The sequence below is a fragment of the Danio rerio genome, chromosome 7 (assembly GCF_049306965.1).
Source record: "Danio rerio strain Tuebingen ecotype United States chromosome 7, GRCz12tu, whole genome shotgun sequence".
Classification (NCBI taxonomy): domain Eukaryota; kingdom Metazoa; phylum Chordata; class Actinopteri; order Cypriniformes; family Danionidae; genus Danio; species Danio rerio.
The window spans coordinates 8,801,611-8,818,572 of record NC_133182.1 but is presented as its reverse complement, the minus strand read 5'-3'; the positions used below and the strand labels follow the sequence as shown (position 1 = coordinate 8,818,572).

General features: G+C 33.2%; 2 protein-coding genes across 5 annotated transcripts in view; one reads left to right on the top strand and one right to left on the bottom strand.

The window, feature by feature from the left end:
- Positions 1-16,962, bottom strand: part of LOC141375293 (3'-5' exoribonuclease HELZ2-like) — a 296,921-nt gene that overhangs the window by 69,205 nt on the left and 210,754 nt on the right. The gene's annotated exons all lie outside the window — the stretch shown is intronic.
- adisspb (adipose secreted signaling protein b) overlaps positions 1,717-16,962 on the top strand; it is a 73,859-nt gene continuing 58,613 nt past the window's right edge. The window contains exons 1-2 of the mRNA NM_001436955.1: positions 1,717-1,841; positions 15,461-15,559. Coding sequence (NP_001423884.1) covers positions 15,541-15,559 — 19 coding nt within the window. The 5' untranslated portion in view covers positions 1,717-1,841; positions 15,461-15,540. The remainder of the gene's footprint in view (positions 1,842-15,460; positions 15,560-16,962) is intronic.

Genomic DNA, 16,962 nt, shown 5'->3' with positions numbered 1-16,962 from the left:
TATATATATATATATATATATATATATATATATATATATATATATGAATGAATTATTAGCCCCCTGTTTACTTTTATCCCCACTTTCTGTTTTAAGGAGAGAAGATTTCTAGAGAAGATAATAGTTTTAATAATTCATTTCTAATAACTGTTTTATTTTTTCAATACAGCTTAAAGTGACATAAAGGCTTAACTAGGTTAATTAGGTTAACTAGGCAGGTTAGGGTAATTAGGCAAGTTATTGTATATTGATGGTTTGTTCTGTAGACTATCCAAAAAATTAGCTTAAAGTGGCTAATAATGTTGACCTTAAAAAAGTTATTTAAAACTGCTTTTATTCTATTCGAAATAAAACAAATAAAACTTTCTCCAGAAGAAAAAATATTATCAGACATACTGTGAAAATTTCTTTGCTCTGTTAAACATCATTTGGGAAATATATATATGTATGTATGTATGTATGTATGTATGTATGTATGTATGTATGTATGTATGTATGTATGTATGTATGTATGTATGTATGTATGTATGTATGTATGTATGTATGTATGTATGTATGTATGTATGTATGTATGCATGTATGTATGTATGTATGTATGTATGCATGTATGCATGCATTTAAACAATGACTAAACTCAAAAAATAACAAACTGGAAAATATGATTTCTTATTGGTAAATTTGCATTTGTAGATATAGAATTTACAAAGGAAATAAATCCCATAGACGATGTTCTAAAAAACGACAGTCGAATGATTTGGTGTGATCTATAATATCTGGTATGATCTGAAATAACTTTTATTTATCATACAAAATTAAAATGTTGTTTTCTTGTAAAGATGTTTCTTTTGATATACAACAATAATAATAATAAAACTTGATTGTTTGATTAATAATTTAATGATTATATACCATGTATGCAAACATAAATGATCCAATGCCAATACTAACATTAATTTGTTTAAAATGTGTTTATTAAAACCCTAACAAATCTTAAAAATAAAAAAAGCTTTAAGGATGTGAGCGATTTTTTGTTTGTTTGTTTAGGGGTTTTAATGAACATACAAACATATACAAAAAAGGACAAAGGCAAGGGTATCAGTAGACAAGTATAGCAGCAAAAGACAATAAAAGATAATTTAGAAAAATAAAGAAAAGATAATTATAAATAAATGAATTAACATACAAACAGATAACAAAATCATGATACACAAATAAAGTTATGTTGTGATTAAGGTCACACATATTATGAATATACATCAGAAGTGTTCGTAGAGTCAGAGGTTCATTGGAGACATCCATATTTGTTGAAAGGCGTCTCCTTTGTTTTTTTAAATAATATGAATATGGTTCCAAGAGCATAGTTTCATATGTGTGCGATTTTGAAAACATTTTCTTATGTGAATGTCTTGTAATCTATATATTTATTTATTTATTTTGAATTCTCAAGTGATTTTTTCCCCTGGGTTTCAATGTGAAAAAATGATAGCATTGTATTCCTCTATATTTGTATGCTATTGTTTATGTTATACAGTAAAAAATAATAACAAAACTTTAAAACGACAATCAGTGAACGAGTCATTTTGGTGAATCGATTCAGATGACTCGTCTCACGGAATGAATCAGAATCGCCAGCAGTTGTAGTTCGGCAGCAGAAAGCACGTGACTGTCGCGGAAGTTGAGGCTCTAATAAATGTATGTGAGGAGCAGCAGTCGCTCTCACATCAGCTACTGCTCGGTTCTGACTGGAGCTTCAGGTTTTGTTGGCTCGTTGGATCATTTCTGTAGTTTCATCGCGACTGAAGACTAAAATCGACACCAGTGATCATTATCACGGAGAACAGGTGAGCATCCTGAGGCAGTTGCATATACAAATGCGCGGTGTTATACAAGTTTGTGCAGAACTGTTGAAGAAGATATCGGCAGTGGATCATTCAGGCGGTGCGTTCAGATCAGATCGTCTTCAGATGTTGGCTTTTTAACGTCTTCAGATCAGTGTTTAAGTCCAAAGTCACACAGAACTGTATGCATTTATTGCTTTCTCAACACTAAAAAGCTTCATATTTTGCAATGCACTGAAAGGCTGCAGATGAGGTTTACTTCATGCATTTTATTTGATGTTTTAGCCTATATGTTATGCAGGTTAAGACTTCTTCACAGAAGTATTTTGCCACTGTCTCCAATTATTCAAGAATGCATGACAACAAGCCACGGCAGATTCTCCTGGGATAACAGTGCTTTTTCCCTCCACTTTCCCAGATGGCATGGCTTTCTGGATTTAGGTGCATGCTGGATATGTTTATGTTTGATGTGAGGCTATAAAAGTCCTTGTTAGAGCAATCCATATGAGACATTGACCCAGTTTCTCTCTCTCTCTCTATCTCTGTGCCATGTTATTACAGACTGTAACTGGTTCATATCTGTTGCAGCACTTGTGTTGAAACACTTCAGACAAAGAGTGTGATGTAGAGATGCGAAATCTCTGTGTGCTGTGATGTTTGGTCATGATGTGGATGAGAAAAGAGCAGTTGTGTATCATTTTTGCACTTCTCCCTTCACATTTATTTGGTCATTTGTGAAAGGAACTGTGAAATGTAGAGCAGAGGGATATCAGGTTGTTCATGGGCACACCCAGCCACAGCTGCCAGCTTTTTTAATAATAAATTTAAGAGAATATTTCCCAACTGTCTGGCCATGCTTATATCTCATGCTGGCCTGTTATGATCTTTGATATTTAGAAAATGGTCTGGGTGAGTAAAGGATAGCAAGAGTATTTGTGGAGTTTGGCAACCAATTGGCAACCGCACTCATTGAAGAGAGGTCATTCAATTTAGCACTTAAAAGATTTATTGCGTTTGGAAAAACTAAAATTATTTTATGCAGTTGAAGCATCTGAGGCACAAAAATGCACAAACATGATTCATTGTATCTGAAGGACAAAAATGATTCATTGCATCTGAGGTGCAAAACGATTCATTGCATTTGATTCACAAACATGATTCATTGTATCTGATGGACAAAAATGATTCATTGCATCTGAGGTGCAAAACGATTCATTGCATTTGATTCACAAACATGATTCATTGTATCTGATGGACAAAAATGATTCATTGCATCTGAGGTGCAAAACGATTCATTGCATTTGATTCACAAACATGATTCATTGCATCTGAGGCACAAAAATGATTCATTGCATCTGAGGCACAAACATGATTCATTGCATTTGAGGTGCAAAACGATTCATTGCATTTGATGCACAAAATCGATTCATTGCATCTGAGGCACAAAAATGATTCATTGCATTTTAAAGCACAAAAAAGATTAATTGCATCTGATATAGGGCTGCTCGATTTTGGGAAAAATCATAATCACGGTTATTTTGGTCATAATTGTAATCACGATTATTCAAAACGATTATCAGTTGAAGTCAAAATTATTAGCGCTCCTGAGAATTTTTTTTTGAAATAAATATTTCCCAAATCATGTTTAACAGAGCAAGGAATTTTAACAGTATTTCCTATAATGTTTTTTTTTCTTCTGGAAAAAGGCTTATTTGTTTTTTTTAAATTTTGGCTTGAATAAAAGCAATTTTAAATATTTTGAAACCCTTTTTAAGGTCAATATTATTGGCCCCCTTAAGCAATAAATATTTTTGATTGCCTGCAGTACAGTTATTTTCCACCCTGCAAAGGAAAGAGAAATAAATACAATAGAATAAAAATATGAAACAAACTGTGCTTTAAGCATCTTCACTGTAAGAAAAACACTTTAGCTACAAAAGTCCTTCAGTCAAGAGCAGTGAGGGATTTTTTTTGTTTTGTTGTTTGATTAATAATGATAAAAACAGGCGGCAGCAGGAACGTCACGCGCTTAAATGGTTTCTCTTTCACGTATTTTTATTCTCAACTCGTATGTTTATTACACAAATGAGGGTTAATATGAATAATCACTAAACACCGCGTTTTGACACCTATTTGACCATTAAAGCGTTCGCATTAAGATGACTTCAGATGTGTGTGCTGACTGCGCTCTGCTCGTCTCAGTGTGCGAATGAGACTGAATGCTGACCGCATGCTTATGTGTGTGCACGCCGGTCTTTCGCGCCTCTAAGTTTATAATCGTTTATCTCGAATAATAGTTTTTCATAATCGTTAAAAGCTAAAATCGGATTTTCGATTAATTGCACAGCCCTAATCTGATGCACAAAATTGATTCATTGCATTTGAGGCGCAAAAACTATGCATTGCATCTGATGCACTAAAATGATTCATTGCATCTGAGACACAAAAATGATAAAATTTATCTGATGCACAAAAACGATTCATTGCATTTGAGGCACAAAAATTATTGGTTGCATCTGATGCACAAAAGCAATTAATTGCATTTGACACACAAAAAATGATTCATTGCTTCTGATGCACAAAAATGATTCATTGCATTTGACGCACAAAAATGATTCATTGCATCTGCACAAACACGATTAATTGCATCTGAGGCACAAAAATGATTCATTGCATTTAACGTGCAAAAATGATTCATTGCATCAGATACACCAGAATTATTTATTGCAACTGATGCACAAACTTGATTCATTGTATCTGATGCACAAAATCGATTCATTGAATTTAAGGCAAAAAAAAGATTAATTGCAACTGATGCACAAAATGATTCATTGCATTTGACGCACAAAAATGATTCATTGCATCTGCACAAACAGGATTCATTGCATCTGAGGCACAAAAATGATTCATTGCATTTGACGCACAAAAAGGATTCATTGCATCTGCACAAACACGATTCATTGCATCTGAGGCACAAAAATGATTCGTTGCATTTGATGCACAAAAATTACTCTTTGTTAGATGCACAAAAACGATTCATTGCATCTGAGGTACAAAATCGATTCATTGCATTTAAGGCAAGAAACAACAAAAAAAAAAGATTAATTGCAACTAATGCCCAAAATGACTCATTGTATCTAATGCACAAAAATGATTAATTGCAACTGATGCACAAAATGATTCATTGTATTTGACGCACAAAAATAATTAATTGCATCTGCACAAACAGGATTCATTGCATCTGGGGCACAAAAATGATTCATTGCATTTGACGCACAAAAAGGATTCATTGGATCTGCACAAACACGATTCATTGCATCTGAGGCACAAAAATGATTCATTGCATTTGATGCACAAAAATGACTCTTTATTTGATGCACAAAAACAATTCATTGCATCTGAGGCACAAAATCGATTCATTGCATTTAGGGCAAAAAACAAAAACAAAAAAGATTCATTGCAACTAATGCCCAAAATGACTTATTGTATCTCATGCCCAAAAATGATTCATTGCAACTGATGCACAAAATGATTTATTGTATTTGATGCACAAAACGATTCATTGTATCTAATGCACAAAAATGATTCCTTGCATTTGATGCACAAAAACGACTCTTTATCTGAGGCACAAAAATGATTCATTGCATTTGAGGCGCAAAAACTAATCAGCCAATGCACAGAAATAATTCATTGCATTCAGTGCACAGACCATGTATGCAATTTAGTGAACAAAAAAGAAGTAATATCATTTGAAGCATATTTATTGAGCAAGTTTGATGTGCAACAGACAGATATTTGCATCTTGTGTTGATCCACAGAAATGTTTTTGCTGTTGGTTGGTGCACACACAGCTAATGCGATGTGTTTTTCTAAAAACTGTAAATGACCTCTGTGTTGCTGTGCAGTTGCTAAGACATTCCGAGCGGTTGCCAGGTGTTTACCTGCAGTCCCAAAATTAAATGAGCCCATCTACAAGTCTCAATGATGTTCTGTCGGCTGTAAATACATAAAAGGGTCAAAAGAAAGTGAACACACCTAAACTTGCAGCTAATGATGAGCAAAAGAAACAGTGATGCTTAGAAAAATGATTGTTTCCCAATATTCTAGTATTCAGATAAAAAAAGAAGGAACATCAATCACAACAGGCTACTATTGAGTGTGTTTTTTAAATGAGACTAGCAATGAGTTGTTTGCTTTTATGTTTCAGTGCCATAATTCTGATCTGAGTGCTCTGACACTTAATGACGTCATCAAGCTTTCTTCTCGCCGATGTGCATTTAACATCTGACATGCTGTTCTTCCAGTAAGTCTTTGATACGACAGGAAAGTGGACCGGCTTTAGAGAACGATATTAGACTGCTTTGTCTCTCATGCAGTAGATGGTGAAGGCTATAAGGCTTGATGCACGGATGTGTGTGTGTGTGTTTCATCTTACCGGTGACTTAATAAGTCTGTCTATATTCATGTATCCTAGTCTTAGCACTTCTCTAATGAATTGCAGAAAGATGAGATCTGAAAGGCACATTCACTATCCTGAGGAAGAAAGATGAGCGATAGAAGCATGAAAACTGCTGACTGCTCGAGCCAGCTTGGTCAGTTTGTTGTAATCTTGATCTGAATCTGGCTTCATGAGGTCTTTGCGGCTCATTACTGAATGTCTGGGTGTGGATCTTGCTCTAGTCTATTCCTGGTGTATAGATGCTAATGTCCTCGAGCACTTGTTTGCATGATATCTTGCAGGTCTTGTAACCTTTGGTGAAATAAAATCGTTTAATGCATTAGGTGCATGTCAAATCTAGCTTTTAGTGGTGGTGTGCCTTGTTTTGATGCAGAAAATTTTCCTTTTTTTTTCTTTTTGCATTCAGTTCATGTCAGTTCTGTGCTTTCATCTGGTGCACACACACAATAGTTCCATGCATTTTGGCACAGAAAGAATAATTATTTCATTGGCACACACACACACAAGGAGATTATTGTATCAGGTACAAAACTTATTGTAATCTCTTCTAAAAAACAAACCAACAGTTATTGCATTTGGTGTGCGAAAAAATGTTTATCGCATTCTGTGCAGAAAAAGCTATTCGTTATTTAACGTGAATAAACCCATTGCCTTAAAGGTGGCACTGGCAAGTGACTATTAATAACATGAACTTGCACTCTTGATTAAGGCAACCGTTTTACTCGCTTTTTAAAGTCAAATAATTTCTCTAAAAGCAACATGTTTACAAAAGCAAAGTAAACAATCATTTTAAAAGCAACAAATTTTCTCTCTTTTATTTAATAAAATCCACTCCACTTGTTAAGCAACATGTTTGCTGACTTTTATTAAGTCAATTCAACTATTCGTTCATTCATTTTCTTTTTGGCTTAGTCCCTTTATTAATCTGGGGTCACCACAGCGGAATGAACTGCCAACTTATCCAGCATATGTTTTTACACAGCGGATGTTTTACACGCTCTGTGTCAGCCTTTTTAATTTAATAAAATTTGTAGTTTTGGAGCCTTGGTGTTGCCGCCTTTGATTTACATTTATTTTGCACTTTTTGCGGTTTTGGCTGAGCACCCAATTAAGAGAGATGTGCGTGCTTTTGTACAGTTTTTTTACACAGCGGATGCCCTTCCAGCTGCAACCCATTTCTAGGAAACATCCATACACGCTCATCACACCACACTTGCACACTACAGACAATTTAGCTTACTCAATTCACCTATAGCGCATGTGTTTTGGACACCGGAGCGCCCGGAGGAAACCCACGCAAACGCGGGGAGAACATGCGAACTTCACACAGAAATGCCAGCTGACCCAGCCGAGGCTCGAACCAACGACCTTCTTGCTTTTAGGTGACAGCACTACCTACTGTGCCACTGCGTCACCATAGTCAACTAAACGCTTCAAAAGTAACAGATTTAATCACTTTTATAAAGTAAAGTCATCTAATCACTTTAAAAGCAACATGTTTACTCCCTTGTATTGGGTCAAGCCAACGAATCGCTGTAAAAGCAACAAGTAGACTCACGATTGTTAAGTCAACAAATAACTTTAAAAATAACAGGTTTACTCAATTATATTATGTAAAGTAATCTCATCACTTTAAAAGCAACATGTTCACTTGGGTCAAGTCAACTAATCGCCGTAAAAGGGAAATTTTTACTCTTATTAGGTCAAGTCAACTAATCACTTTTAAAGCAACAAGCTTACTCTGTTTTATTAAGTCAACTAATCACTTTGAGCAACAGATTTACTTACTTTTGTTATGTAAAGTCATCTAATCACTTTAAAAGGAACATGTTTACTTTGGTCAAGTCAACTAATCGCTGTAAAAGCAACAAGTAGACTCACTATTAAGTCAACTAATCACTTTGAAAGCAACAGGTTTATTCACTTTTGTTAGGTCAAGTCAACTAATCGCTTTTAAAGCAACAAGTTTACTGTTTTATTTAGTCAACTAATCACCTTAAGTAACAGATTTACTCGCTTTCATTATGTAAAGTCATCTAATCACTTTAAAAGGAACATGTTTACTTTGGTCAAGTCAACTAATCGCTGTAAAAGCAACAAGTAGACTCACTATTGTTATATCACCCCAATATGACGGTCTATACACTATACCTAAACGTATGTCTGTCCAAACAGCTTGAAAAGTAGATTTTTCACCATAGGTGCCCTTTTAAAGCAATGGGTTTGCTCACTCTTGTAAAGAGTAAAGTCAACTAATCACTTTAGCAACAAGTTTACACACTTTTTGTTAAGTAAAGTTAACTAATCGCTGTAAAGGCAAAAAGTTTACTGACTTTTATTAAATAAAGTCAAATAATCCGTTTAAACGCAACAAGTTACTGACTTTTATTAAATAGTCAAATAGTCGCTGTAAACGCAACAAGTTACTGACTTTTATTAAATAGTGAAATAATCCCAGTAAAAGCAACAAGTTAATGACTTTTATTAAATAGTGAAATAATCGCAGTAAAAGCAACAAGTTAATGACTTTTATTAAATAGTGAAATAATCGCTGTAAACGCAACAAGTTACTGACTTTTATTAAATAGTGAAATAATCCCAGTAAAAGCAACAAGTTAATGACTTTTATTAAATAGTGAAATAATCGCAGTAAAAGCAACAAGTTACTGACTTTTATTAAATAGTGAAATAATCGCTGTAAAAGCAACAAGTTACTGACTTTTATTAAATAGTGAAATAATCGCTGTAAAAGCAACAAGTTACTGACTTTTATTAAATAGTGAAATAATCGCAGTAAAAGCAACAAGTTACTGACTTTTATTAAATAGTGAAATAATCGCTGTAAAAGCAACAAGTTACTGACTTTTATTAAATAGTGAAATAATCGCTGTAAAAGCAACAAGTTACTGACTTTTATTAAATAGTGAAATAATCGCAGTAAAAGCAACAAGTTAATGACTTTTATTAAATAGTGAAATAATCGCAGTAAAAGCAACAAGTTACTGACTTTTATTAAATAGTGAAATAATCGCAGTAAAAGCAACAAGTTACTGACTTTTATTAAATAGTGAAATAATCGCAGTAAAAGCAACAAGTTACTGACTTTTATTAAATAGTCAAATAATCGCAGTAAAAGCAACAAGTTAATGACTTTTATTAAATAGTGAAATAATCGCTGTAAAAGCAACAAGTTACTGACTTTTATTAAATAGTGAAATAATCGCAGTAAAAGCAACAAGTTACTGACTTTTATTAAATAGTCAAATAATCGCTGTAAAAGCAACAAGTTACTGACTTTTATTAAATAGTGAAATAATCGCAGTAAAAGCAACAAGTTACTGACTTTTATTAAATAGTGAAATAATCGCTGTAAAAGCAACAAGTTACTGACTTTTATTAAATAGTGAAATAATCGCTGTAAAAGCAACAAGTTACTGACTTTTATTAAATAGTGAAATAATCGCAGTAAAAGCAACAAGTTACTGACTTTTATTAAATAGTGAAATAATCGCTGTAAAAGCAACAAGTTAATGACTTTTATTAAATAGTCAAATAATCGCAGTAAAAGCAACAAGTTACTGACTTTTATTAAATAGTGAAATAATCGCTATAAAAGCAACAAGTTACTGACTTTTATTAAATAGTGAAATAATCGCTATAAAAGCAACAAGTTAATGACTTTTATTAAATAGTCAAATAATCGCTGTAAAAGCAACAAGTTACTGACTTTTATTAAATAGTCAAATAATCGCTGTAAAAGCAACAAGTTACTGACTTTTATTAAATAGTGAAATAATCGCAGTAAAAGCAACAAGTTACTGACTTTTATTAAGTAGTGAAATAATCGCTGTAAAAGCAACAAGTTACTGACTTTTATTAAATAGTGAAATAATCGCAGTAAAAGCAACAAGTTACTGACTTTTATTAAATAGTGAAATAATCGCAGTAAAAGCAACAAGTTACTGACTTTTATTAAATAGTGAAATAATCGCAGTAAAAGCAACAAGTTACTGACTTTTATTAAATAGTGAAATAATCGCTGTAAAAGCAACAAGTTACTGACTTTTATTAAATAGTGAAATAATCGCAGTAAAAGCAACAAGTTACTGACTTTTATTAAATAGTGAAATAATCGCTGTAAAAGCAACAAGTTACTGACTTTTATTAAATAGTCAAATAATCGCAGTAAAAGCAACAAGTTACTGACTTTTATTAAATAGTGAAATAATCGCTGTAAAAGCAACAAGTTACTGACTTTTATTAAATAGTGAAATAATCGCAGTAAAAGCAACAAGTTACTGACTTTTATTAAATAGTGAAATAATCGCAGTAAAAGCAACAAGTTAATGACTTTTATTAAGTAGTGAAATAATCGCTGTAAAAGCAACAAGTTACTGACTTTTATTAAATAGTGAAATAATCGCAGTAAAAGCAACAAGTTACTGACTTTTATTAAATAGTGAAATAATCGCAGTAAAAGCAACAAGTTACTGACTTTTATTAAATAGTGAAATAATCGCAGTAAAAGCAACAAGTTACTGACTTTTATTAAATAGTGAAATAATCGCAGTAAAAGCAACAAGTTAATGACTTTTATTAAATAGTCAAATAATCGCTGTAAAAGCAACAAGTTAATGACTTTTATTAAATAGTGAAATAATCGCTATAAAAGCAACAAGTTAATGACTTTTATTAAATAGTGAAATAATCGCTATAAAAGCAACAAGTTACTGACTTTTATTAAATAGTCAAATAATCGCTGTAAAAGCAACAAGTTAATGACTTTTATTAAATAGTCAAATAATCGCTGTAAAAGCAACAAGTTACTGACTTTTATTAAATAGTCAAATAATCGCTGTAAAAGCAACAAGTTACTGACTTTTATTAAGTAGTGAAATAATTGCAGTAAAAGCAACAAGTTACTGACTTTTATTAAATAGTGAAATAATCGCAGTAAAAGCAACAAGTTAATGACTTTTATTAAATAGTGAAATAATCGCTGTAAAAGCAACAAGTTACTGACTTTTATTAAATAGTGAAATAATCGCTGTAAAAGCAACAAGTTAATGACTTTTATTAAATAGTGAAATAATCGCAGTAAAAGCAACAAGTTACTGACTTTTATTAAATAGTGAAATAATCGCTGTAAAAGCAACAAGTTACTGACTTTTATTAAATAGTGAAATAATCGCAGTAAAAGCAACAAGTTACTGACTTTTATTAAATAGTGAAATAATCGCTGTAAAAGCAACAAGTTACTGACTTTTATTAAATAGTCAAATAATCGCTGTAAAAGCAACAAGTTAATGACTTTTATTAAATAGTGAAATAATCGCAGTAAAAGCAACAAGTTACTGACTTTTATTAAATAGTCAAATAATCGCTGTAAAAGCAACAAGTTACTGACTTTTATTAAATAGTCAAATAATCGCAGTAAAAGCAACAAGTTACTGACTTTTATTAAATAGTCAAATAATCGCTGTAAAAGCAACAAGTTACTGACTTTTATTAAATAGTCAAATAATCGCTGTAAAAGCAACAAGTTACTGACTTTTATTAAATAGTCAAATAATCGCAGTAAAAGCAACAAGTTAATGACTTTTATTAAATAGTGAAATAATCGCTATAAAAGCAACAAGTTACTGACTTTTATTAAGTAGTGAAATAATCGCAGTAAAAGCAACAAGTTACTGACTTTTATTAAATAGTGAAATAATCGCTGTAAAAGCAACAAGTTAATGACTTTTATTAAATAGTGAAATAATCGCTGTAAAAGCAACAAGTTACTGACTTTTATTAAATAGTGAAATAATCGCTGTAAAAGCAACAAGTTACTGACTTTTATTAAATAGTGAAATAATCGCTGTAAAAGCAACAAGTTACTGACTTTTATTAAATAGTGAAATAATCGCTATAAAAGCAACAAGTTACTGACTTTTATTAAATAGTGAAATAATCGCTGTAAAAGCAACAAGTTAATGACTTTTATTAAATAGTGAAATAATCGCTGTAAAAGCAACAAGTTACTGACTTTTATTAAATAGTGAAATAATCGCTGTAAAAGCAACAAGTTAATGACTTTTATTAAATAGTGAAATAATCGCAGTAAAAGCAACAAGTTACTGACTTTTATTAAATAGTGAAATAATCGCAGTAAAAGCAACAAGTTACTGACTTTTATTAAATAGTCAAATAATCGCAGTAAAAGCAGGAAGTTTACAAAATGTTATTAAGTAAAATCAACTAATCATTTTTAAAACAAGTTTTACTAAATTTTATTAAGTAAACTATTTGCATTAAAGGCACTAAATTTACTCACTTTATCAAGTAAAGACAAATTTAATCACCTTAAATCCCAAAATTGACTGACTTTTAAGTAAAATCAACTAATCGCTTTAAAAGCAACACATTTACTCGCCTTTATTAAGTCAACCAGTCACTCATCTCAAGTGAAGTGAACATATTGCTGTAGAAACAATGGGCTTACTTGTTGTTTTAAGTAAAGTGAACTAATTGCTTTAAAAGCAACAAGCTTACTCATGTTTTTAAAAGCAAAGTCAACATTGTTTACAGTGTGCATAAAAGCTGTTGCATTCTGTGAACACACATTATTCCATTTGATGCACAAAAAGAATTATTAGTTCACAATCAGGTAAAAGGCGAACTTTGTTTATTCTGAAAGCTGCATTGAGAATTCATTGACCGAGACGCTCGGCCTCCAGCGTTCTGCTCTGGATCCCGCATTGGTCCGGGAGTGTTTCATCTCAACTGAAAGATGTTACTTTGAAATGGATTAAGAAGAATCCAAAGAACAACTCTGTGAAGCTTTAATCCAGCTCTCATTTTTCCCTTCATAATTCGCTGCTCTACAGGAGACTGTCCGGATGCATTATGGTCAGTTCAGCTGGCCGAGTTCACTGTGTGTCACTGCAACATGCGGCACATTTAACAAACACAATGCAAGCCTCTTAACTGTGTTAAAAGTCTATGATATTTATTCTCGTGTAGTTGAAGACAGAATTATAAGCCCTTCTGTGATATTTTTAACTCATCAAATTATTTAACTCATTTCTAAAAACTGATTTCTTTTGTCTTTGTCACGATGACCGAACATGATACTTAACTAATTATTTAGCAAGATGCTAGTATTTAGCTTAAAGTGATGTTTAAAGGCTTAACTAGGTTATTTAGGCAAGTTAGGGTAATTAGGCAAATCATTGTACAACAGTGCTTTGTTCTATAGACGTTAAATAAAGAAAATTATTAAGGGAGCTAATAGTTTTTGTTTAGTTTTAGGAGTTATAAGTAGGCCCACACGGAATCTGCATGCACATTTCTGCAATTTTTTTTTTTTTTTTAGCTCATCATTGAATCTATTTATTTACTTGTGTAAATTTATATTTATTCAGTTTTTAAATTAATTACAATTTTTGACTAATATGCCAATGTTTCATATGATTTATTTACAATACAGATTGTAAAGTAATGTTTTCTGCCTTTTTAGTAGAGCTATATTATATGAGAGACTTGCATTGTTTACCGAATAAGTGGATCTAATTGGATTAGCATTGTAAAAGTTAAAAAGGTATTATTATTATTTCATATATTAATTGATAAAGAAATGTGAAAAAATATGCATTAAATAATTAGAAAAAAATAAGAATCTGTCAAAGTTTTAAATTAAAAACTGTAGCTTATTGTCATTTATTAAGCAAATAACAAACTGGCCAGCACATTCAACTGTCCTTAGTCACAATTTGGCCCTTTGGATATTAAAAATTCTAACAATAATAATAATAATAATAATAATAATAATAATAATGTAGAACTTCACAATTTTTCTAAGTGTATTTAGATAATTCATGGCTGGCTAAAATAGTATTCAGATTAATTTCAATATGGTCCACTTTTGGTGTTTTGCTCATTTTTTGTTTCAAGAATAAGACTTGGAATAATAACAAGATAAAAGTCACCTGTAAAATGTTTCTCTGTTTAAAAACAATGCAGTAGTGAAAGAAGACTTATGTCAGATTGTAAAATGAAAATATTTATTAGCTTAGTTAGTTTATTATTACCATTTCACGAGTCTCCCTAATCAGTTGAATAGAGCGCTTGGACCCGGAAGCTGCTTCACGTGACGTCACACTTAACAAGCGGATATTCATTCATTCATTCATTCAATTATTTTCTATTTCAGAGGTCACCACAGCGGAATGAGCCACCAACTATTCCAGCATACTGTATGTTTTAAGGCTGATTTATACTTCTGCGTCAAGCGCACACGCATGCTATGGCGCAGCCTACGCGTTGACTCATAGCCCTACGTTGTGGGCATCGCTGATGTGTACCTCTCAAAAAATTTAACTACACATCGCAACGATGCGTAGCGCAAGCTCTGTGATTGGTCGGCTTGTTAGCGCTGACGAGTCTGGGCGGGACCGATAGCTGCGTAAGCCAGATGGAGCGAAGAAACTCGACACAGAGGAACATTAAAACCTCACTGCCAACTAGCGTTTCAGAAGTGTTAATGCAGACCCACAGTGACAGCGCGCAGAAGTATAAATGCACAGCTACGCGCGTTGTATGCGCCGTGGGTTATGCTAGTCACTTGACGCAGAAGTATAAACCAGGCTTTACAAAGCGTATACCCTTCCAGTCGCAACCCACTTCTGGGAAACACCCATACACACACACTCTCTCTCTCTCTCTCTCTCTCTCTCTCTCTCATTTCACATTTCACATTTCACATTTTAGGTGCTTTATTGGCATGACAAATAGCTGTACATTCGTATTGCCAAAGCAGTGCAGCGTCGCTGCGTACAGACAGACGCTGCGTCTCCCTCTCTCTCTCTCTCTCACACACACACACACACACACACACACACACACACACACACACTACGGACAAATGAGTTCATTCAATTAACCTATAGCACACGTGTTTAAACTGTGGGGGAAAACCGGAGCACCGGTTCCAAGATGGTGTGGTGAATGTCTTGCTTGCTCTGCTAAACATCACTTGAGAAATATTTGAAAAAGAAAATTTCACAAGAGGGTTAATCATCTTGTTTGCTGTATCATGGCTCTGTGTGCTTCTCAAAGTTCAGCTTCTGCTTATTGATTCCTCTTTTGTGTTGTTTTCCCTTCATTCTGTCTCTCTCAGGGTTGTTTTGAGGTCAGATGGGATCTACCATGAGTCCGTAACAGACGCTTTTCCTCCGTTTGCTCCTGATTGATGCCAGAATGGCCACGGCTAAGAAAGGTACAATCTCCTTTCCACACTCACGAATGAGCTTCAGTTTTGAAATGCATTTATTTTGTCAGATTGACCAGAATTTAGATACGATTCAATGCATCTTCATTTCTGTAGCGCTTTTACAATGTACATTGTGTCAAAACAGCTTAACATAGAAGTTCTAGTAAATTAAAGCAGTCTCAGTCCAGTTGAAGCTCAGTTCAGTGTGGTTTAATTTTCACTGCGGAAAGTCCAAACACTGAAGAGCAAATCCATCGATGTGCAGGAAGAACAAACCTCACCAATTAACAAAAGTGAAGGAAAAAAACTGATGACTTTTTACTTTTTCAATATAGAATCTGGCTTCCTCTGTCATTTCTTACATGCAGACTATTGCAGATTTCAGAAATCAACACTATAATTAATTATTAGCTGTATTAGTAACACTTTACAATGAAGTTTATGTCAGGTAATGTTAAGTGATGCATTTACTAACATGCACAAACAATAAACAGTAAATTTATTACAGTATTTGTTCATGTTTGGTAACGTTTATAAAAATAAAGTTGTTTGTTAACTCCTGCTAACTCACAGTGCATTGGCTAATGTTAACAAGCATGAGTTACGATTTTAATAATGCATTAGTAAATGCTGAACTGGGATTAATAAATGCTGTTGTAAGGCTTGAAGCTTACGCTGCTATTCTGAACCAATAATCATAAACCGAAAGCAGTTAAATTATGTTTAAATCAATTATTTATCTGACTCCGTTAAAGTTGTTATCGTCATTTATAAAGAGAAATAATCTAAACACCTTAAAGCCACAGGTGTAAAGTAACACATAATACGCAAATTACTGTAATCGAGTAGTTTTTCTCAAGAATTGTGATTTACTGAGTCATTTTAAAAATATGTACTTTTACTTTCCCTTAAGTACATTTTTAGTGTTGTATTGGTACTTTTGCTCCAATACTTTCCTTCAACCTGCAGTCACTATTATTTTTTTCATTCATTCATTTTCTTGTCGGCTTAGTCCCTTTATTAATCTGGGGTCGCCACAGCAGAATGAACCACCAACTTATTCAGCAAGTTTTTACGCAGCGGATGCCCTTCCAGCTGCAACCCATCTCTGGGAAACATCCACACATACACACACACACTCATACACTACGGACAATTTAGCCTACCCAATTCATTTGTACCGCATGTCTTTGGACTGTTGGGGAAACTGGAGCACCCGGAGGAAACCCACGTGAACGCAGGGAGAACATGCAAACTCCACACAGAAACCCCAACTGAGCCGAGGATCGAACCAGCGACCTTCTTGCTGTGAGGCGAACGTGCTACCCACTGCGCCACTGCGTTGCCCTTTATTTTTTTCAATCAAATTTAATGAAATCACACATAGAAGGCAAATCACATCATAAAAA